This window comes from Labeo rohita, chromosome 6 (assembly GCF_022985175.1).
Source record: "Labeo rohita strain BAU-BD-2019 chromosome 6, IGBB_LRoh.1.0, whole genome shotgun sequence".
Taxonomy (NCBI): Eukaryota; Metazoa; Chordata; class Actinopteri; order Cypriniformes; family Cyprinidae; genus Labeo; species Labeo rohita.
Window position 1 is genome coordinate 345,074 of NC_066874.1, and position 22,557 is coordinate 367,630.

At 40.7% G+C, this 22,557-nt stretch overlaps 2 protein-coding genes and 1 long non-coding RNA gene across 9 annotated transcripts; 2 read left to right on the forward strand and 1 right to left on the reverse strand.

The window, feature by feature from the left end:
- The first annotated feature begins 78 nt into the window (after nt 1-78).
- LOC127166497 (transmembrane protease serine 6) lies at nt 79-11,775 on the forward strand. Its single transcript, XM_051111809.1, has 18 exons — nt 79-412; nt 542-671; nt 1,610-1,752; nt 2,015-2,082; nt 2,167-2,348; nt 2,470-2,511; nt 3,621-3,825; nt 3,907-4,043; nt 4,247-4,359; nt 4,662-4,771; nt 4,857-4,999; nt 5,295-5,393; nt 5,651-5,764; nt 6,679-6,795; nt 6,879-7,047; nt 7,119-7,390; nt 10,807-10,943; nt 11,024-11,775. Exons 1-18 carry the CDS (start codon nt 350-352, stop codon nt 11,183-11,185), a joined length of 2,406 nt encoding a protein of 801 aa, XP_050967766.1. The 5' UTR covers nt 79-349; the 3' UTR covers nt 11,186-11,775.
- A 966-nt stretch (nt 11,776-12,741) lies between these two features.
- On the reverse strand, nt 12,742-14,706 carry LOC127166500 (uncharacterized). The gene is made up of 3 exons (XR_007827915.1): nt 14,563-14,706; nt 13,678-13,830; nt 12,742-13,595 (listed from the first exon to the last, which is right to left on the reverse strand). It is a non-coding gene; the product is annotated as an uncharacterized LOC127166500 (long non-coding RNA).
- Nucleotides 13,657-22,348, forward strand: c1qtnf6b (C1q and TNF related 6b). 7 transcript variants are annotated; one of them, XM_051111819.1, is made up of 6 exons: nt 13,664-13,795; nt 13,961-14,133; nt 15,592-15,651; nt 15,945-16,242; nt 17,891-18,085; nt 20,073-22,348. In XM_051111819.1, the coding sequence occupies exons 5-6, from the start codon at nt 17,899-17,901 to the stop codon at nt 20,615-20,617; spliced, it is 732 nt and encodes a 243-aa protein (XP_050967776.1). In that variant the 5' UTR covers nt 13,664-13,795; nt 13,961-14,133; nt 15,592-15,651; nt 15,945-16,242; nt 17,891-17,898; the 3' UTR covers nt 20,618-22,348. The 7 variants fall into 7 exon arrangements, with proteins under 7 accessions (XP_050967777.1, XP_050967775.1, XP_050967776.1 ...); XM_051111820.1 differs by lacking the exon at nt 13,961-14,133 and having other exon boundaries at nt 13,657-13,795; XM_051111816.1 differs by having other exon boundaries at nt 15,592-16,242.
- Nucleotides 22,349-22,557: the final 209 nt, after the last annotated feature.

Here is a 22,557-nt window from a genome sequence, read left to right on the forward strand (position 1 = left end):
GACTGACGTCACGGGCGCCGCGCAGGTGAGCGCGCGTTACTGGGCGTTGACGGTTGTTAAGAGATCCGTTATTCATATTCTCACACAATCTCAGCACGTTAGCGCGCATTTCAATGAAAACCGAGGCTGTCCATGGACTGTCCTCAGACCAGCAGATACTTCACTCGAGCCGATTATTGATCCGCAGCGGACTTTGAACTGGCAAACACAGCGACTCGCTGAGCGATTCCCTCAGAACATGTGAAGAACCGAACATGCGTGTCCTCTGAATCCTGGTAAGAACCACCGAACCGGGACCGAGAGTCTGAAGAGAGCCGAAGATGAGCGCGAGGTAACGGTTCAGTTCGTGATGGAGCTCGGGAACGGATTCAGATCGGATCCGAATCGAGAGAGCGACACCGACACCGACACCGTGAGAGAGCCGCGCGAGCGCAGTTTAATTAAACGACACAGATATCACTGCAACAGCTGAGAAATATTTCTGTGAAAGAGGTTCGCGCAGTGTTTGTGCCAGTATTCGTGTGTTTTGTGTTTACCACAGATTCCTCGCGCCGATCCGGATCCGACCCATAAAAGGAGGAGGAGCTTCCCGAGATGGCTGATTGGCCTCATCTGCACCATCATCCTCCTCATCTTGGCAGGATCTTCATCTCTTCTCTGGTATTTTCTGGGTGAGGAAGAGAGTCCCACAAGCGTTCAGCTCAGTCTAGTGTCAACGCTGCCTAACTAAAACTTACTAGTGAACTTACAAAAACTTACAAATGAATAATTTACCCAAAAATGAAAATCCTGTTATCATTTTCTCTCCCTCGTGTTGCTCCAAACCTGTATGAGTTTCACAAAAGAAGACATTTGAAGAATGTTACTAACCAAACAGTTGCTGGCGGCCAGTGTTGGGAAAAGTTACTTTTAAAAGTAATGCGGTACAATGTCGGGTTACTCCCTAAAAAAGTAACTAATTATGCTACTTAGTTACTTTTTACGGAAAGTCCTGTGCTACGTTACTTTTAAAATCTGGACAGGGCTTGCTTGTTTGTCTTTAATATAAAATTTCTATTTTTGGCAAATATAAAAGCCTTTTCACACCAAAAGCTTCAGGATGAAGGAAAAGTAAATTCACATCTGTACGGTAGAACGCAAAAGAAGAAAGTTCAGCACTGTTCAGCAATAAAAAAAGAACAAATGTTAGTTTATCTTGAGTAATTTTTGCTTCGTAAGGCTCAATTGGCGCATTGAAGGCCAGCAGCAGAGACGTTGGTTAGTAAAATGGTATTAAATACATAAAGGATATTTGTATTATTTAATTATTGCAGATTTGCGTCATATTCTTGAGTTGCATATTTATTTATTGGAAACCATGTCATTACTGTAAAATACTAAATCAAAAAACTGTGTATAAATTTGTATAAATGTATAAGTTTTGTATAAATTAGTGCAGAAACTGAATGACAGTGACATCTTTGACTGAATTACATAATCCCAGTCAATGAGATTCAGCTGATGTGCACCATATAACCGTATGAATTATGTACAGGCCTGAGTTTCTAATCCCAGTGATGGCATAATAGAGATGCAATATGAATCCACACTGAATTGTGTGTGTGTGTAGAGTACAGGGTGTGGGTTCTGGAGCCGCGGCTGGTTCAGCAGTACACGGCCAGCGTTTCCATACTGAATCAGAACTTCTCCGTGAGTCTGTCCAGTCACGAGAGCTCAGAGTTCAGAGCGTCGGCTGCGTCTGTGCAGAATATGGTGAGTCTGGAGTAATTCAGCTGTGTTGTTGTCATTTTTCTTTTTCATTTTTAAATATGTCTTTCTAGTTTTTTTTTTTCAGTTAAAAATGAAACAAACATTTGGCATTTTTAACATTTCTGTTAATGTTTATTTTAAGTAATAATTCACATTTAGTTTTACCTTTAGATAACTGTAATAACCCTGATCTTGAGGATTTTATAAAGAGTTGTAATACACCCATACATACAGAACATGGTTTATTATTCGTTGGCTCTGACAGGTGGAGAAGCTGCTGAAGTCCACAGACCTGTCCAGATACTTCAACTCCAGCGCGGTGTTTGCGTTTGGGTGAGGAGCGTCGCTCTCCGTCCGTCTGTGTTTCATGAGCTGAGATCTGCAGGATCTTCACGTGTTCCTCTGGTGTTCCTGTAGGAACGGCAGCGTGGTGGCTCATTTCTGGCTGCGTCTGTCGGTTCCTGGCAGTCACGCGGAGTCGGTGAGCGTCCGGCGTCTGAACGAGAGCGTGTTCAGAGAACTGCAGCGCTTCAGCGACGCTCGGCAGATCAGCAGATTCGAGGGTTTCCATCTGCTGCTGCCGTCGCTCTCCTTCACCGGTAACATCGTCAGACGCACTCACATCCGCTTCACTGTCCCACACGTGTATGGTGCCTTCTCCTGTGTTTTTGTTCGCTTGTTTGTACTGCTTTGTGTTGATTAGTGTTTTTTACTTTTCAGAAACCAACCCCAAAGTTATAGATCTTTTTCGAGCTACATTTGGTATGATTTGGGTTTTCTTTCTTTCTTTTTAAGTTTGCAGGGTGGTTTTTAAAACGATAATTCCAAGGTTTTAATTCATTTTCATGCATTTTTATCACATCCTCTATATCAGTTTTGAAATAAGAAAGTGGCACTAAACACTATTAAATCACACTGGGAAATGTCTGAATCTGATTTATTAGGTCACAAGATTCACATCAGATGTCATTCACTATAAGGAAGGGTGCACAAGCTCACTTTAAAACCAGAACATTTAATTTGTTGGGTTTGAACTGCAAAATCAATAATGTAATGCTGAAGATGAAGACTGATTCTGTTTGTCTGTGGTTAGTTAGCAGATAATATTGATAGTTAATGTGATTCTCTGTTAAGTGAATTGACTTCGTACATCCACTAAAAACCACCAAAACACCAGCTGAGTTTGTTTATTCATCAGATTTGTAGAAATGTGTCATTCCATCACTGTCTCACCAATGGATCCTCTGCAGTGAATGGGTGCCGTCAGAATCCAAAGAGTCCAAACAGCTGATAAAAACAAATCACAGTAAATCACAATAATCCACAAGTGATCCACACCACTCCAGTCCATCAGTGAACAACAAAAGCTGAAACAAATCCATCATTAAGACATTTCTAATCCATAACAATGCTTCCTCCAGTGAAAAAGTAAATCTCCTGTTGTCTCTCACATCAAAATCCAGCCACATGTTTAGAGCTGTTTTTGCTTGTAAACGGTGCTTTATCTGTGCAGATTTCTCTCCTGATTCAGACCAGACCACTTTTTCACTGGAGGAAGTGTTATTGTGGATTATGGACTTTGTATTTTACTTAAAAAACGTCTTAATGATGGATTTGTTTCATCTTTTGTCTTGTGAAGATGACAAGAGGATCCATTGGTGAAATTGTGATGGAATGACACATTTCTTCCCATTTTTATCACATCCTCTATTTTTATCACATCCTCCATTTTTATCACATCCTCTATTGGGATGTTTTTATTAGCTGTTTGAACTCTCATTCTCACGGCACCCATTCACTGGAGACGTCTCCTGTGTGCGACTCATCCGTCCTGAGGGTTATTTCTCCTGAAAGCCTTTGTCTCCTCACAGACTGCTATCGCTACACGTCTCTGGTCTCCACCGAGCCGGTGGTCCTGGAGGGGCCGAACACGCAACGCTCGTCATGTCTGTGGCACCTGAGGGCCCCTGCGGGCTCCCGGCTGGAGCTCAGGGTGGAGTGGCTCCTGACCGAGTGTCGCGACCGTCTGATCATCTACGATTCGGTGACGCCGACAGACTCTCGTCTCATCACCTCGTGAGTCTCGCGCTCATCTCTGGTTCACATCACGCGTGTCAAACGCACGCTTTCTGACCACGTGTCTCGTGTCTCTCTCAGTCTGTACGGCTGCAGTCGGTACGAGCAGACGGTGCAGTTGCTGTCGTCCGCTGACTGGATGACGGTGATTTGGAAACAGGGTCTGTACAATTACAAGGATCCATTTTCACTGAGCGCACGAGCCTGGCCGGACCAGGGTAATCCATCACTTATTAATATTGGCTTATACTCAAAATTTTGAATTATGCATTGCATTTTGTTGTGTTTTAGGGTTAAACCTGTCACATTTTCCATTTTTCTACAGATTTTTTTGTTACAGTGTAGAATTGATGCAGAACAGAGATTTCATTACATCACCGTAATTGTTAAGCGATCCTGCGGTTGCGTTTTTGTGTTGCAGATTGTTCCTACAGTATTGTGTTAGAGCAGACAGACGACATCCAGGGCATTTTACGGACGCCCTTCTACCCCAGTTATTACCCTCCCGACACCAACTGCACCTGGATCTTCACTGTAAAACTGTCATCAGACAATTCACTGCATTTAACTGGACTTACGTTTTTTTAAAGTCGACATGAATCAGAATTTACACTATTCATTTTCCAAAAGGGCTGAAATTTAGATTTCCTGTAGCTCAAACAGTAGAGTGTAGAATGACGTTCTCTCAGAAACTGCTAGTAAATTTCACAACTAATTACAAAAAAACAGCAAGTAACACTGAAAGTAACACTTTTTAACTTGTTTTTAATGTGCATGAGCTGTAAATGCATATGAACCGGCACAGTGTTGAAGTCTCTGCATCTTTGTGCGTTCAGGTGCCGTCGGTGGAGTTCGGTTTGACTCTGTCCTTTGAAGGATACGAGCTGAACCGCGCCAGTTACAGTCAGACGTGCACGCAGGGCAGATGGAGCATCCAGAACCGCAGGTCAGTCCATCAGACCCCGTCACCGCATCCGGCAGCACGTGTGTGCGTGTGTCCAAGCGTGTGAAGGCAGTGTGTTTGTGCACAGGCTGTGCGGCGTGCGAGGTTTACAGCCGTACGCCGAGCGGATCTACCTGCTGTCGAGCACCGTCACTGTGTCCATGATGTCAGAAGTGTCGCTCACCGGCCCGGGCCTGCGGGTTCACTACAGCATCTTTAACCAGTCCGATCGTTAGTACACCTCTACGTTTCATTAACTGTGTGCATTCAGCTCTTCTTAGCACGTTTGACGGAATCATGAAATGCATTTTCACATTTTTGTTTCTCAAAGTTAGTTTACACCATAATGATTGTAAAAGAGATATTTTTTTGGACAGAAGAATAAAAATAAATAATGCATAAACTAGGGAGTTAGAGTTATAAATTTATGAATGCAGTATGTTTTCACTGTAGCGTGAGCTCTCATGTGTGTGAAAGTCAAGAACATTTTGATTGTCCATTTCACTTCATCTCATGTGTTGGTCAGCGTGTCCCGGTCAGGTGCTCTGTAACATTAACGGTCTCTGCGTGCCGGCGTGCGACGGAATCGCCGACTGCCCCAACGGACTGGATGAGAGAAACTGCGGTAAATCCCCGTCTACGGTGCATGCTGCTCGAAAACTTGTGTGACTAATAGCAAATGACATTTTCTACCAAATTCTAAAGAAAGGAAGTGAGGAAGTGAAAATGTGATCAGAGTGTGGGCAGAGACACGAATAACTCAGTAAATGAGTCACTGAAAATATGCAAGGCAAAAGAAAAGCAGCGTACGGAAAAATCACCTTACTGAAACAAGCAAGAGCTCCAGCAATCATAACTAATGATGTGTGAATGTGTGTGCAGTGTGTATCGCTCAGTTCCAGTGCTTAGAGGACAGTCAGTGTGTGGACTACTATAAAGTGTGCGACCAGCATCCAGACTGCATCGAGGGCAGCGACGAGGAGAACTGCACACACGGTACCTCACACAACCACTGCTGCTTCTATACGGAGCTGAAGATATTTCCCTTGACCCTCAAAGAAACACATACTTATTTAGATATTAACTAAAACAATATTTATAAACAACAATAAACCTGTTTTCTATGATATTTGTTTCCTGCGATGTAAAAAAAACTCCCTCCCTCACACACACACACACACATGTATTCCTATCGTTATGGGGACATTCCATAAGCATAATGGTTTTTCTACTGTACAAACTGTATTTTCTACGCTCTTACCTTAACCTTACACCTAACCCTAACCCTCACAGATAACTTTCTGTAACTTTAGGTTTTCAAAACACTTCATTCTGAGTGATTTATACGCTTGTTTCCTCATGGGGACCTAAAAAATGTCTCCTAAGGTCAAAATTTACTGATATTACTATACCCATATTACTATGGGGATATTTGGTCCCCATAACGTAGTGAATACCAGCACACACACACACACTCATCTATGGGTGAAACAAACTTTTACAAACAACAAAAAACGAAGATCAACTAAATAATATTATTTATTTTCTAATTATTTATATTAATTAAAACAGATTTAACCCCTAAAATTCTTATGCAGGAACTTTATTACAGTAGAATAACTTTTATGTAATAATGTACGCATTTACATAAGCAGTACAAAAGTATGAAAACAATGTACAAATACTTGATATGTACTATATATAATTTCTACATTGTTTTAATTGCATGTTTAATTTCTATAATCTTCATTTGTGAAATTAGTATAAATATATACATACATATACAAATATATATATATTTATAACTAGTGGCATATATATATGTATATATATATAAACCATTAAGTCTGTGGAATGTGCCCATTTAGATATCTAAGTAAATGTGTGTGTGTGTGTGTGTGTGTGTTCAGGTGTACCGTGTTCTGACAGGACATATATATGTGGAGATGGCACATGTCTGAAGAAGCCAAACCCTGAATGTGACTTTATCACAGACTGTCCTGATAAATCTGATGAGAAATACTGCGGTAAGTGTGTGTGTGTGTGTGTTAGCATGTGTTATGTGTAAGCGTGTGTGTATATGTGTGTTTTGATCTGGTTCTCTCTGTAGACTGTGGCCTGCGGCCGTTCAGCAGTCGTGTGGTGGGCGGAGCTGATGCAGTGGAGGGGGAGTGGCCATGGCAGGCCAGTCTGCAAATCAGTGGGCGGCACATATGTGGAGGGGCATTAGTCTCCGCCCAGTGGGTGGTGTCTGCGGCTCACTGCTTCTATGACGACGGGTGAGCGTCTGCGTGTCTGTCTGTCTGTCTGTCCGTGCTCCTCCTGTCCCGCTGACCGCGTCTGTCTGCAGGTACTTCTCTCCGTCCGTGTGGACCGTCTATCTGGGCAAACTGCGTCTCTATGGCAACAGTCAGACGGAGGAAGCCGTCCGCGTGTCGCACATCCACCTGCATCACTACTATGACGACGAGACGCACGACTACGACGTGGCGCTGCTGCGTCTGGCGCGGCCCGTGTGGTCGGGCACTCTGGCTCATCCGGTCTGTCTGCCGCCCCAGACGCACCAGCTGGAGGCAGACGTGCTGTGCTGGGTGACGGGATGGGGCGCGCTGCGGGAGGGAGGTATTACCTGTACAAACATGCTCTTTTTATGAGCCTTTGTTCCTTGTACACTTTTAAAATGGACAGTTCTGGCTCCAGATATAATCGGATGAGCTGCGGTGAAGTGTAGACACGTCCATAACGAACACGTAGTCTGCGTTTCAGTCCATTATTTTATGCCCTTAACTTTCCTCCGTCTCGTTTACTCTGATGTACGTCCTTAGCTGTTTCCATCCACCTACTGTATTTGTATGCACATTTTGGAATATTGCATAAAAAATGCAGGCTTGAAATGCATAAAGATGTGCATAAATTCTAAAAACATCTACACACAATTGAGTAGGATAAACTTTCTATCTGAAAAGAAATTAAAAATTTGCACATAAGCTACGATGGAAACACATTTATCAAATAAATTCCTCAATGCACATTAAAAAAGTCATGTGACTTTGCACCATGGGACAGGATAACTTGAATTACCAGCGGACCCATCTCATTGCACAGCATCAGAAATGTTGTTTTGGTCATTCTGAAATGCCTGAGCAACGACTCCTGTGGTCAGACTCGAGGGGTCGAGGTTCTGTCCATATAAACTTCCTCTTCCACTTCACAAAGTGGAGCGCACTTCAAAATGGCAGCGGGGATTCCCCTGAGGGGACGTGTTTAGGGAAGTTCACGAGCGCATGTCTAGAAGTGAAGTGGAACGCAGCTATAATGCACCTTGTAGGGCCCTATTAAAACCGTTTTATTTTTTTCCAAAATTCCGTTTTTTTCCATTTGAATTTTTCTGGATTCCGTTTTTTTCAGTTTTAATTTTTCTTAACTCCTTTTTAATGGTAAATTAAATTTCATTACTTAAAGAGCATGCCTAATTACTTAAAAACATGAAACTTACAATTTCACATCAATTTAATAAAGGTTTAACAAATGTTTAAGGCCCTAAAATGTTTTATTTTTTCTCACCATGTTTTATTGTTATCAAATTCAAACTTAATTTACCTTTCAATTTTTTTTAACGGGTTGCCATGTCTACCTTTACATTTCTGTAGTTTTCCTAAAATGGAACGGTCAAATTCTGAAATCACAGCGAGCGTCTCGCGCACTTCCGTGTGTAGTAAACAAAAGCGCTCGTCTGCTCCGTTCATTAAAACAGAGACACGCAGAACATGCAGTGTGTTTTAAGTGTCATCACCTACTTTTGATTAATTCATTTAAACTTTGACAAAGTCTGTGACATTCCATGTTATTCAGTAAATTCCGTTTTATGACTGGATTCCGCGATTCCGACCGCATTTTCCACATTGCGATAATCATAGGGCCCTAACACACACACATACTGAAGACTTAAAGGGACAGTTCACTTACAAATGGAAATCCTGCCATCATTTACTCACCCTCAAGATGTTCCAAACCTGTTTGAGTTTCTTCCTTCTGTTAAAAACAACAGAAGATATTTTGAATAATGTGTGTAGCCAAATAGTTGATGGCAGCCATTGACTTCCATATTTTTTTTTTGTATTTTTAGTATTTTTAATGGGTCCCATCAGCTGTTTGGTTACCAACAGTCATTAAAATATCTTCTTTTGTGTTCAACAGAAGAAACTAACTCGTCCTCAGTAGACTAGCTGTTAAGATGTGGGCGTGGCTCTCAAACCATATGCAAATGAGCATGAGTTTGCAGGGGTGGAGTTTAAGAGCGCATAACGATTGGAGAAACGCTGCATATGTCACCAGAGAGAAAACTAACACTTCACTGAAAGATCCAGTTTGCTCCCCCCAAAAAAAAAAAAAAAAGTAAAAATAAAACAATTTGCTGTATGTAGTATAGTTTTTTAAAATTTGTACATATTTTTAGGGGTTCAAGCGGCCTGACGGGGGGTGCTACAGTGATCGAAAGTACGAAATCACTCATAACTCCTGAACCGTCATTTGCAGCCTCCAGTGTATTATGTTGTTGGTTTCCTTGGCTCATGCCGGACAAAAAAATTTACAGGCGAAATTTACAGGTATTTCGCATGTTTTGCAAAACCTACTTTTGCAAACCAGTCCTAGATTTTCGCCAGATTGGAACCAAACCAGTGCAGAAAGATTCTCTGGAGAGTGAATATCAATAGTTATCAAAAAAAGAAAAGTTAAACTTTCAACTCTCCGTGGCAAAGGGATGTCGAAACGTTCGAGGGGGCCGGGGCCACTAACAGCAAAACGCCTGTAACTCCTGAACGGAATGGGATATCTTCACCAAACTCGGCACACTTGTGTAAGAGCTCAAGCTGAGGTCACAGGAAAAAAAATGCCAGTTGGCATGGCTATGACTAGACAACCGTTTGTCCTATCAACATGAAAATTGATGTGCATGGTGCATGGAGCATCCCAAAAAAACATGGCCGCTATTGGCCGATTAAGTTTGAGCACCGATTAGACAAGGTTAACGGAGGCCGATCGGAACGAAACTCGGAGGGCCCGTTTGACTTGCAGCCCCAAATCTGTGACAAGTGTGAAATAATTCGGCCACTGCATTTTTTGAGGGCGTAAGCGATTGTACATCGTATGATAGACCTCCTGGTTCCGAACAACTTTGCCTCTAGAACCGCTGCTGTCAATCAAACCGTTTTTTAAGTGATTGAGATGTTAAGAACCTACTTTTGTGAACTCGTCCTGTCAGTCTCGTCGATCTGGAAAAAAAAAACACCACAGTGCAATTCTCTGGACTTCCTAGGTCAAAGACATGTTGAAATTTACCTTCTGGGAAGCTACAACGGGGTCCTTTAGAAAAGGGGCCTGCCCAAATATACCCAAAAGCCTTTTAAAGCCTAAATGACAACTCAGAACTTGAGCACATGTAACAGGTGATTCTGAACAAGCATGCCAAGTTTGAGGGAGATCGGACCACAGCTGGTGTTATAGCAGTCATAAATGTTATAAAAACATCATATTTCTATGGTAAATCACTGCAGTTCGAAAAAAATGTGTTTTAATAATTGATTAATGAGGTGGTTACAGGCTTGCTAAATAATTCTTTTTCCTTATGTACTTAAATACCTAAAGCGCTTGAACCCCAGTAATCGCTGCTTGCAGCTCTATTTTTTAATGGTTGTTATTATAGATGAATATATTTCATTAAAACGGGGGCAAGTCTAGGGTCTAGGGTGAGTTTTTCCCCTACAACCCTCATACTGTAAATCCACATTTTACACTGATATTGTGTCGCTGGACGGGTCACATCCTCGCCACCTTTTTCACGCTGGTGCGTTTGCATCCCAGGGTGACAAAACATTAAACCACTAAAACTGAAATATGAGGAACAGAATCACGACGTGACATTATTGTGTTCAGTAAGAGTAACTCCATTGTTCTTGAGGTATAATGTGAGACCCTGAAGATCGAACGCGATTAGAGGTCTAAAGTCTCTGTTCTCTCACTCTCAATCTGTCTATCAGGAGCGGTCAGCGACGTCCTGCAGAAAGTAGACGTGCGACTGGTCAGTGAAGACGCCTGCGTGCGTTCCTACGGTTACATGATCACGCCCAGGATGATCTGCGCCGGTTATCGCAGCGGAGGGAAGGACTCCTGTCAGGTGAGCCGTCACCACCGTATATGCTGCGAGCGCGATCGCACGCGCAGGGCCGTCGATTTACACGCGTGTTTCTCTGTCAGGGCGACTCCGGGGGGCCGCTGGTGTGTCAGGAGCCGTCTGGACGCTGGTTTCTGGCCGGCGTGGTGAGCTGGGGCAGAGGCTGCGGACGGCCCGATTATTATGGGGTTTACACACGCATCACCAAACTCACCGGATGGATCAAACGCATCATCTCCTCCTGACAAACACCTCAAGTCATCTGGGGACATTAAAACGAAAAACCTCCCCAACCCATTTCCTAGCATTCAGTTCCTGTGCTCTAAACGTCACAGGAAGTGTGGTTTGATGATGAAATGATGTCAACTGGACTAAATATAACCTCATCTAATATCCGCTGCTCTTCAAAGAACATGATCTGATCATTTTATGCATTTTATGCATTTGTAATCAATTAGACTAAAAATAGCCCAGATTTTTAGGTTGTAAGATGGTTGATTCAAAACTGAAGCTTCTGTCATCATTTACTCACCACTTTTGATCTTTCGTGGAAACCAAAGTGAGAAGTTCTGTAGAATGCTACAGCGGCGGGCAGTGACGACATGAGGGAGAATCTATGATGACGCAGATTTATTTCGCTTTTGAGTTCTTTTCCTGTAATGTAGTGCATGTGAACCGAAAACTCTCTCTCTCTCCTCTCTCTCTCTCTGAACGATGTTCAAAGCGTTTTTGTAGAAAAGCAGTTAAGAGCTGACAAATTGCAAGCAATGAAATGAATGTATAAGCAACACAATTTCATATTTGCTGGACCAAATAAAGTCTTTAGTTTTCTGTAGTGAGATCTCGAGTTTGAACGCCGGAATGTCAGCGGCTCAATACTGACGCCCCCCGCGGAATCACACGGAAGAGTTACATATGACGTCACACAAACGCGCATCAAATCCCAGTGATGCATCCGAATCTACTCATGCACGGATGAAATATTAGCGAGTTGACATGACCACAATCTTGCAGGTAAACATTAGAAGTCTCCTGTGTTCATTAAGTCTGCATTTATTTCAACAAAAATACAGAACATTTATCATGTGAAACATTTAAAATATTGGCTTTCTATGTGAATTCGTGTTAAACTGTAATTTATTTCTGTGATGTGCAGCTGAATTTTCAGCATCATTACTCCAGTCTTCAGTGTCACATGATCCTTCAGAAATCATTTTAATATGCTGATTTGCTGCTCAACAAACTTTTCTGATTATTAGCAATGTTGAAAAACAGTTGTGCTGCTGATTTTTCTTTAATAATGGCTGATACTTTTTGAAGAATAAAAAGTTAAAAGAGCAACATTTATTAACGGTTTAAGTCTATATTGTAACTTTTCTTTTTAAAATCAATTTAACACATCCATGCTAAATAAAAAATTGCACTGACCCCAAACTTTTGAACAGTATTGTTTTAAAAGATTTATATTTTGAATGAATGCTGTTCTTTCTAACATTTTATTCATCAAAGAAAAAAATATATATTGTGCAGCACAACTGTTTTCAACATTGGTAATAATCAGAAATGCTTCTTGAGAAGCAAATACGCATATGTGACCCTGACCACAAAACTAGTCTTAAGCATCACGGGTATATTTGTAGCAATAGCCAAAAAAATACTGTATGGCTCAAAACGATAGATTTTTCTTTTATGCCAAAAATCATTAGGATACTAAGTAAAGATCATGTTCCATGAAGATATTTTGTAAATTTCCTACTGTAAATATGTCAAAACTTCATTTCTGATTAGTAATATGCATTGCTAAGAATTTCATTTGGACAACTTTAAAGGCGATTTTCTCAATATTTTGATTTTTTTTTCTGCACCCTCAGATTGCAGATTTTCAAATAGTTAAATCTCATCCAAATACATCACATCCTAACAAACCATAAATCAATTGAGAGCTTCAGCTTTCAGATGACGAATAAATCTCAGTTTCAAAAAATTGACCCTTATGACTGGTTTTGTGGTCCTATGTCACAGAAAGATTTCTGAAGGATCATGTGACACTGAAGACTGGAGTCATGATGCCGAAAATTCAGCCACGCATCACAGAAATCAATTACTTTTTAACAGATATTCACATAGAAAACATAGAAAAGTTGTTTTACATTGCAATAATATTATTGTTTTCTCCCTGTATTTTTTTTTTTATCAAATAAATGCAGCCTTGGTGAGCCAAAGAGACTTTATTAAAAACATTAAAAATCTTACTACAAACTTTTGATATGCATATATAATCAGCTCAGTATAAAAACAAGAAGTCAGTGGAAAGTCCCTGGGAGGATATGAAACCATGTTTGTTTGAGTTCTAATTTGAGACTGATTTTGTCCTAATAGAAGAATGTGGGAGTTTTAGAGGTTAAAGATCACTGGGCTCTGTTACAGCAAACACAAATAAAGAGAGAGAGAGAGAGAGAGAGAGAGAGAGAGAGAGAGAGAGAGAGAGAGCTGGGTCAAAGGATCAATCTCTGATTTCATGTTTCGTCCCACTGCCGTCTAGAGAAGCAAACGTATCATCAGCCCCTCATGGCTGAACTTCCTGCTTGTGATTCATTCTGCAGCCCAAGGCCTGTGGGTTTTTCCAGAGTTTGGAAGCGTCTGGGGAACCGCCGCCTGGAGTAAGAGTGAGGACGGGGGAGGAGAGATCAGCTCTTGTTCAACTGCGAGACGTGTGTGTGTGTGTGATGAAGCTTACTTTATTAATCATGCCAGGAAACACCAACCACAGAGAGAGTTTAATGGGGAACATGTCAGATGTGAATGACATCTGCTCTGAATATGTTCATCTTCAGCTCAGACTTCGTTTCAGTGAGGTCAGTGTAAACGCAAACACATCACAGGAACTCCACTGCAGAACATTTACACATAAATTAAACAGATTATTGAAGCTTGTTTTACAAAAGAAATAGCACTTTCTACGTGAAAATAGTTGAAAAGCCACCACATTTTTTAATGTATACTAGCAATATGTGCCATAGGGGAGAGCGGGGACGGTTGCAACGAAGGCCAGTTGCAATATGGCTTATTTCTCCAAGCAGGAAAAAGCTACAGTGACGATATTCATACTGCACATGCTTTATTGGCCCCCTCATCCTTCCTGGAAGAAATCAGCCACATGTGACCATTCCTTCTACTAAAAATCATTTTCATGGTAAGAAAAATAAATCAATTTGTGTGACGCATTGTAAAAGCATAACGTGTTAATCAGTGTTTTCTGAGCTTCTAACAGGCATAGCTAGCGTGTGTCAGTGATAGTGTGTCAAGCCGATATACCAAGTTTTATCACAGCTATCAGTGTAGGGACAGCTGCAACCGTCCCAACATGCTGTCCCTTACCACAACACTGATTTAAAAGCCTGCCATAAAAATACATAATTGTAATTTTACGGATTAATAATGAAGCCCTTTCGATAGTTAGGTATCTCTCCTTTTGTATTTAAGTGAATAGGTTAAAAATGTTCTTTGGTTTTATACAGCCAGTTTACCTTTTTGAAGACGCTGTCTGTACACAAATCAAATAAAGAAACTGCAAAATGATATTTAAGAATGATTAAGACGACAATGCACAGCAAAAACTCACGTGACTCAGCAGATGATGTGTTCGGATGACTGTTCTCTGATCTCATCGCACAGCATCTCAAATGTTCAAATGTGATAAATGCCTGAGCCAAATTCCGTCCTCAAAACGATTTGGTAATAATCACCTCCCATAACTGTCTCACAGGCATCTGGTTGCAAAATGATATTTAAGAATGATTTAATTACATTTTAATGAACGTTGCAACTGTCCCCTGTTGTGGGCACACTTTGTCTACATTTCACTTTGTCTATTCGAGTGTAAATTGTACGTATATTATCATATGTACACATGTTGCAGCAATGTGGGTGAATAGCTGACAGATGTGGCTTTATTGTATTAAAATTTTGGCTTTCTAATACAAACAGTCTCTAAGAGTCTAAACGAAATGCAAAAACGTGTTGCAACCGTCCCCTACAGCAAATCTCAACTGCTTGATGCATGAAAACGGCATGGAAATTTTAAGATATTACACTGTAAAAAACAATTTGTTGAGTTGACTTAAAATAATTTGTAACCTGGCTGCCTTAAAATTTCAAGTTCAGTCAACTCAAAAAAAGTGTATTCAACTTGAAATGTTAAATTATACTAAGTGACAACTTAGATATTTGAGTTGAATCAACTTCAAATTTTAAGGCAGCTGGGTTACTTACCCATCTGTTAAGTTTAGCAAACACAAATATCTAAGTTGTTATTTAGTCCAACTTAACATTTCAAGTTGAATAAACTTATTTTAGTTGACTGAACTTAAAATTTGAAGGCAGCAGGGTAACAAATTATTTTAAGCTGACTCAACAAATTGTGTTTTTTATTTAACATCATGACATACGATTGAAAAGTATTGTGAAAAGCACTATACAGATAGAATCGATTGACTTGCCTCTATTGTTTGTTGTGGATGGTTGCTAGGGTGTTCTCTTGGTTGCTAGTAGTCGTAGGGGTCCATGAAGAAGCTTCCATTGAACGTTTCCACTGCACAAAAGGTTCTGTGATGAAATGTTCTTTAGGTTTTTCAAACGTTCTTCTTTCCAGAACTGATGGCGGGTTCCTCTGGCATCACTTCTAGATCAACACATCAACAGCACTGATGATGTGAGGCGTCATTCGTGTCTGAACGAGTCTCCCGAGTGTGTGTGTGTGTCTGACAGAAGCAAACACATTTCTCTCTTCATTAACTGGCTTGAGTTTGATCCTGGCAGGGTTTCCTCAGCATGGCATCGGAATCTGTTTACCCACAATGCCATGTGTCGTTTACAGTAGGGCTACGCATATTTACAGCACAAACTGTGGCCAATAAATATAATAAGCCGGATGGAAGCGCTCCTCATAAGGTCTGCTGTTTGTCTGATGAGACGCGCACTGATTTACCTGCTGATTCCCGACAGAACCGCATCTGAATGAATCCTGAGAGATGAACGAGCAAACACAGCTTGAAACACGAGGATCAATTACAGGCACGAGGAGAGGAGAGAGAGGAGAGGAGAGGAGAGGCGGGAGAAAGAATAAAGCGGTTCCTCTAGGAAACTCCTCCTAACGTAAGAGAGAGCGAAGGAACGAGAGAAGGAGTCGCCGAAGGTGCTCGAGGACGCAGCGGTGAGTTTCAGCAGATTCCTCCTGTTTGTGCAGCAGAGCTTCAGTCAGACAGCAGTTTGGCTGCGAGAGTCACCGGGAGACCCAGGCGAGGTTATTCATGTCATTTCTTTGGACAGAGATATAGAACTGTATGTGTGAGCATTGTGTGATGAGATGGATCATTTGTGTGAGGACGTGGCTCTTGTGCTCTCTCTCTCTCTCTCTCTCTCATCTGGTTTTCATAAGGGGAACACACGTACAGCTGCTGCGTCTCAATGAATCATTCATGTTTGCTGAATCTTCTTTAAAAGCGAAATGTGCAGGATAAAGTGCAGACAGAAATGATGTTCCACACACTTCTATAGAGAGAATAATGCGCTGTGTTGAACACTGAAGAACAGAAAGAAAGAAAGAAAGAGAGCAGCTTTTTTCCATGTGTGATTGAGCCAAAGAGGAGATCCATAAATGTCATTTTTATAGCAGTTTTAATCCTTGTTGTTCTGGAGACTTCATTACTGACACACATTTAACCTCAGGCTCCTGCTGCATGATGGGAACATCTCTCATATGTTTTTTTTATAAGACAGGGCGGTTTATTTTAAAAGGGATCATTAATGATTATTAGACTGGCAGTATTTTTTATGGATGTTAAGATCATTCTTTGCAGTTTATAAACTTACTCGCAGAGCTCACTCACTGTTGGACATGTCTGATGATCAGATCGAAGTGTGAACACAACTTGAACCGAATTAAGCTCGATGATGCACTGTTGGCTGAATTGATGTAGTATTGAACTAAACTGAATTAATATTGAACTGATTCCAAAGTGAATAACAAATGACATTCTGCCTTTTGTAGAACTCCTTATAGTTGGATTGAACATAATTGTTGAACTTCACACTGTTATTGAACTGATCTAATTGAGAACACTGTTGTCTTTTAGAGCTGCTTTACAGTTGAATCTGAATATATTTCCATAATTGAATGTTACTTTCTGTTTGTCAATAGCTGTCTCCATCTTAAAATGCACATCAAAAGCTTATGCATTCAATTGAGGCAGATGCATTTTTTTTTTTTTTAGCAGATAAGACGACATGCAAAATGCACAGCAAAAAACTCTTGTGACTCTGCCTCAGCAGATGATGTGTTCGGATGACTGTTCTCTGATCTCATCGCACAGCATCTCAAATGTTCAAATGTGTTAAATGCCTGAGCCAAATTCCGTCCTCAAAATGATGTGGTGATAATCACCTCCCATAAGTGTCTCACAAGTTTGCGTTCCCAAACTTTAGGCAGCTGGTTGCAAGATTGAGTGTTTGTTAATGTGTTTTGTGACGTGGAATTTTTGGTTAATAATATTGTGATTTTGGCCAATTACTTTACTCATAAATATAGATTCTTTAATTGATCCAACACACACACTTTCTTACTTTGTCAGACAGATTTAATGATCTACTTCAAATCTTTAAATCTCATTCGTCATAAAAAAAGCCCTTAAACTATGTAATCTTTTGAAGGTATGTTTTGGTGATTAGGCCCCTTGTATTGTATTTTATTTCTGTATTTATCTGTTTTTGAATTAATTTTTCTCTAAAATTTTTCTAATTTATGTTTATTTTGTTTCTTTTTGTTATGCTGCTATTTGAATTTCTTGGAATTTTATTAAGATTTTTCTTGTTGTTTACATGGTATTTTCTATGTTCTCCTCAAGCAAAACGCATAAATAAAAAAAAAAATTCATGTGTTTTTTGTGGCGCAGGTGTCGTGATGTTGGCCGTGTTTTTGCTGCTGCTGCTGCCCCCTGCGGCGTCCGTCCCCTCCCCCTCCAGGCCGACGCCCAGGTACTGCCGCAGGTGCTGCGATCACTTAGACCCGCCCCTGAGCCCCGCCTCCCAGTCTGCCGCCAATCACACGCCTGAGATCCGCACCATCATTAACATGACCATCCTGAAAGGTGAGATGGGGTTTGACTGACACTTAGGCTGCGTCTGAAATCACATGCTCTCTGAGTAGGTACTTATTTTGAAAAATCGCAACCATCAAAAAAAATTTTCTTAAACATTCTCATGTGTGTTTATGGAACATTCTTAACATTATTAATGACATTATTCCTACTTGATAAACGTTCAGATAATGTTGAGAGAAAATGTTCTTAGAATATTATAAATAAACATACAAATAACATTATATTTTGGGTGAAAAATCCACATTGGTCATCAAAATATTGGGCTGAAGTTTACTTGTGCGAGAAATGAGAAGAAAAATGTTACGATTGAGGAGCGTGTTACTGTTTATTTAAAAAAAAATCCCAAACACAGAGTTTATTGTCCTTTATCAACACTGAAATGTATTAATAACTTGACAGATTTTGTGGTTTAGGGCGTCCGTCTTTCATCTGTGTGATTTGAGTCGATTCTGTGACAGATGAATTATTGCCATAACACGGTGGAGTTTGACGGACACACAGCCTTGTTGTTGTGTTTTCTCCTGAGTCTATTTTGCTGTTGTAATTATACATAATTATATGTTTGGTTGCAGTTTTAGCATTTGTTTTTTCTCGCTGTGACCCAGTTTTGTTCAGAAGCGCTTCTCTACAGGAGCAAACGAAGAAATCAAAAGAGAAAATCATGACTTTTGTTTACGTGTTCTATGGTAGTGTTCGCTCTTCAGCCGCAGTGGACAGATTGTTAGCGGTCAAATCCATTTCAGTTCAGAGAGATTCCTGAAACCGACCACAGGTGGCCTTGCCATTGGTCGCCGTGAAGTCATGTGACCACCGTTTATTTCCTTTGAGCTGCGTAAGGGGTAATTTTACTGGTGGTGAATAACATCTGCCGACGGGCAAAAACCACTGCTCACTGGAAAGCATTTTAGTCTGCATGTAGTCTAAAAGACAAAATACAGACAACAGCAGAAACTTTTTACAGAAACAGAACATTTTTACACTTTCCAAAAGACATTTGAATGGTGCTTCATATTGAAATACGCACTTTATTGTCATTTAGTAAAATAAGAGGGATCTGATCACTTACTAGTGTTACATGACTCTTAAAGCACAACAGACAACAAATCTGAAGCGAACGGAGTCAGTAACACAAAGATTGCAGAAGTTTCATGAATTTCCAACCAGTAGGTGTCACTGTCCTGAACCGGTTCCACTAGTCTCAGGTCACACTAGGTGTTTACATGCAGTCATTTTCATCAATACCAATGAATCCAGTCCAATTTCAGATTCTTAAAGAGTCTGATTGAGAAAATAATTGGATTCAAGCATTTACCTGATTTTTCCTGCTGGTCGGATTATTTCAGTTCTACAGCACCTCGTTCAGTTTGACCTAAATTTCATCGCGGTCAAGCTCAGTGGATTTGATTGAGGTGTTTATAAGAAGGGCTGAGCTGTTAGTCTGATTATAAATGGGTTAATTGGGTGTTTGCAAATGTAGCTAATGACACTTCCTCAGTAAACCAAACCAAAGAAAGCATTTAAATCCAAAATCATCAGCAGAGAATATGGCCCAATGATCATCCGTCTGAAGATCACCCAGACACTGGTCGGAGCATTAGTGAACAAAAAATGGTTAAAAATCCACAATGGTCATTAAAGTATTCAGATCCCAGCCAGAAGTTTTAAAAGCAAACACAGTACTGGCATACACACTTTTGCCGCTTGACCCTAAAACTGATTACCATTTGCATTACTTGTCACCTGGGCTGGGCTTGCTTATTTAATTTTAATAACAAAAAAACCCCAAAATTCACTGTTCACACTGTTGGTCAACAAATGGGAAAGCAACGTAACTCGCATTACTTATTTGAAAAAGTAACTTTAAAAGTAACGAGTTACCAGTTACTTGCAAAAATGATCTGATTATGTAACTGGTGTTACTCGTAATGCATGACCCGCAACATAATGACTGACATCACTGACTGATTGTTGACAGGGGAAAAAGGAGAGCGCGGGGACAGAGGGACGCCCGGTAAAGCCGGAGTGGACGGACCCTCCGGACTCAGAGGAGTGACGGGGCCCAAAGGCAGCAAAGGAGACACGGGGGCCCCCGGAGACCCCTGCAAAATCCAGCAGTCGTCCTTCTCGGTGGGCCGACGCAAAGCTCTGCACAGCGCCGATTACTACCAGGCCCTGATCTTCGACACGGTCTTCGTGAACCTGGGCGAACACTTCAACATGTTCAAGGGCAAGTTCTACTGCTTCGTCCCGGGAGTCTATTTCTTCAACGTCAACATTCACACCTGGAACTTCAAGGAGACGTACCTGCACCTGATGCACAACGAGCGGCAGCAGGTGATCCTGTACGCGCAGCCCAGCGACCGCTCCATCATGCAGAGCCAGAGCGTCATGCTGCCGCTGGAGCTCAACGACGAGGTGTGGGTCCGGCTCTACAAGCGCGAGCGGGACAACGCCATCTACAGCGACGACGTGGACGTCTACATCACCTTCAACGGACACCTGGTGGCTCCTAAAGTCTAGGAGGAGGGACTGCAGTATTTGCACAGTGTGTGTGTGTGTGTGTGTGTGAATCTTTAGCTTTTCAATTGAACACTCTGCTGTTGCCATTCACCTCATTTTAAAGAAAAACCTTGAAAGGCATAAAGACTTTTACAGTGTTTGATTTGAGCTGCTGAGCAGCCTGCCAATTAACAGTAAGCAGGACTTTTAACTCTCATTCCCATAGACGTGTTCAGCGAGCACAGCCGCTCTCAGATGAGCTTTACTTCCAGACGAACGGCACTCAGTTTCAGAGTGAATCAAGTAAATCCAGCAGGATGTCATTCATTCTCCTCCCTCATTCCCGGTGATCAGTGAACATGACTTTGACCACTTCTGCGCATTAGGAAACTGATGACTGCATGTGGCACGACTGACATAATACACACTGGAGTTTACACTGCGTCAGAGAACACTGGGAATCCAGACGCTGCGGCACACGACACTGACCAAACAATAGAAAAGAAACATTGCGGGAACTTAGTTTTTTAATGTTTCTAAAACGCTGAAACGTCCAGTTCTCTTGTCATGATTAAAACATTATTTAAAGGTTCTACTAGCTTTATTCTCATTAAGATTATAACATTATTTAAATGTTTATTTTTTTTCATATTTTAACAATGTTACAATCTCTAGATTTCTTATTACAATTAGAACATTATTTAAAGGTTATAAAAACATTAGAATGCTATTTAAAGTTTTTTCAACATTTTGCTGACTTTTGCCCAAAATATAACATTATTTGAATGTTCAATTTTAATATTCTAAGAACATTAAAATGTCCAGTTTTCTTGTTCTTTCAATTATGTTGTTTCAAGAACATTTTCTTAACAATATGATAACGTATAAATCAAATGTTAATAAAATCATGTTACATAAACATTTTTAAAAACTTCAGTTAAAGCTGTGAGAACATTTCCTGTTAGCTGGGAATAAGTTAACCAACATATTCCCATTTGATTTGGAAATGATCCAACTTGATCGAACTAAACTCAAAACTCATCTTACACACTGATGTCAAACTGTCAGTGTAAACTCCAGGTTGTAATATCACCAGAGCGATGTTACAATGCTGTCATGTGTTTTGTTCATGTTTCTCCACTGTAGTTGGTCAGAAGTGCGGCAGCATAATGAAATATGTGATAAATCACGAGACACATGATGAGCGTTCCAGCACGCTGAGGAACGGGGCTGTCAAGCATAAAAAAATTAAAGCATAAAATAACATTATTAAAAACAAGTTTACAGTAAGTCAGTCATGGGACAGACCACCGATCGATCCTTTTCGTTTAAACCACTGCCATTTAACACTGGTTTCCGTTGTGTAGCTGTTCTGAGATCAGTGTTGTGATTATCGGTGTGAATCTGATCTGAGTTCAGAAACACTTCAACAATATCCAGCTTTACTGGCTTCCCTGTGAAAGACGGACGCTTCTGCCTGAGATTCAGTTTCAGGGAAATAAAGTCCTTCGTTGGACTGATGAAACTCATAAAACTGGGAGGTTTTTGTATTTTTTCATATTCATTAGGTGCCTAATATGACCTTGTCAAGGTTTCTCTGAGGTTCTTCCATGAACTGGTGCTGCAGCTCCACGAGCAGGTGCTATAGACGTGTGCACTTTCTGCAGGGGAAATTTCTGTGTTCTGACTTGTTTTTTCTCATTTTGAACCATGTATGTTTATATTGTTTCTATTAAATTCAGCAACAAAATACTCAACTGCTCAGACTCGTTTTTCATTCAGTTCAATCCGCTGACCCAAGTATTTTTTTTTAGAGTTGTAGTTGACTGTGACTATTATATCACACTTCAGAACATTAATTTCTCATTTCGCCAGCTCAGACTCTCCATCCTTCATCTGCTTGTTCTGAAGAGCATTTCATTCTAAACGTGGATCATTTCTCAATAAGGGACAATAATAAC

Coding starts and splice junctions, on each gene's coding strand:
- LOC127166497 (XM_051111809.1), top strand. CDS start 350: ATGGAGCTCGGGAACGGATTCAGATCGGATCCGAATCGAGAGAGCGAC. Junction 4,772..4,856: donor TGGAGCATCCAGAACCGCAG/GTCAGTCCATCA, acceptor GTTTGTGCACAG/GCTGTGCGGCGTGCGAGGTT. Junction 5,765..6,678: donor CGAGGAGAACTGCACACACG/GTACCTCACACA, acceptor GTGTGTGTTCAG/GTGTACCGTGTTCTGACAGG.
- c1qtnf6b (XM_051111818.1), top strand. CDS start 17,899: ATGTTGGCCGTGTTTTTGCTGCTGCTGCTGCCCCCTGCGGCGTCCGTC. Junction 18,086..20,072: donor TAACATGACCATCCTGAAAG/GTGAGATGGGGT, acceptor GATTGTTGACAG/GGGAAAAAGGAGAGCGCGGG.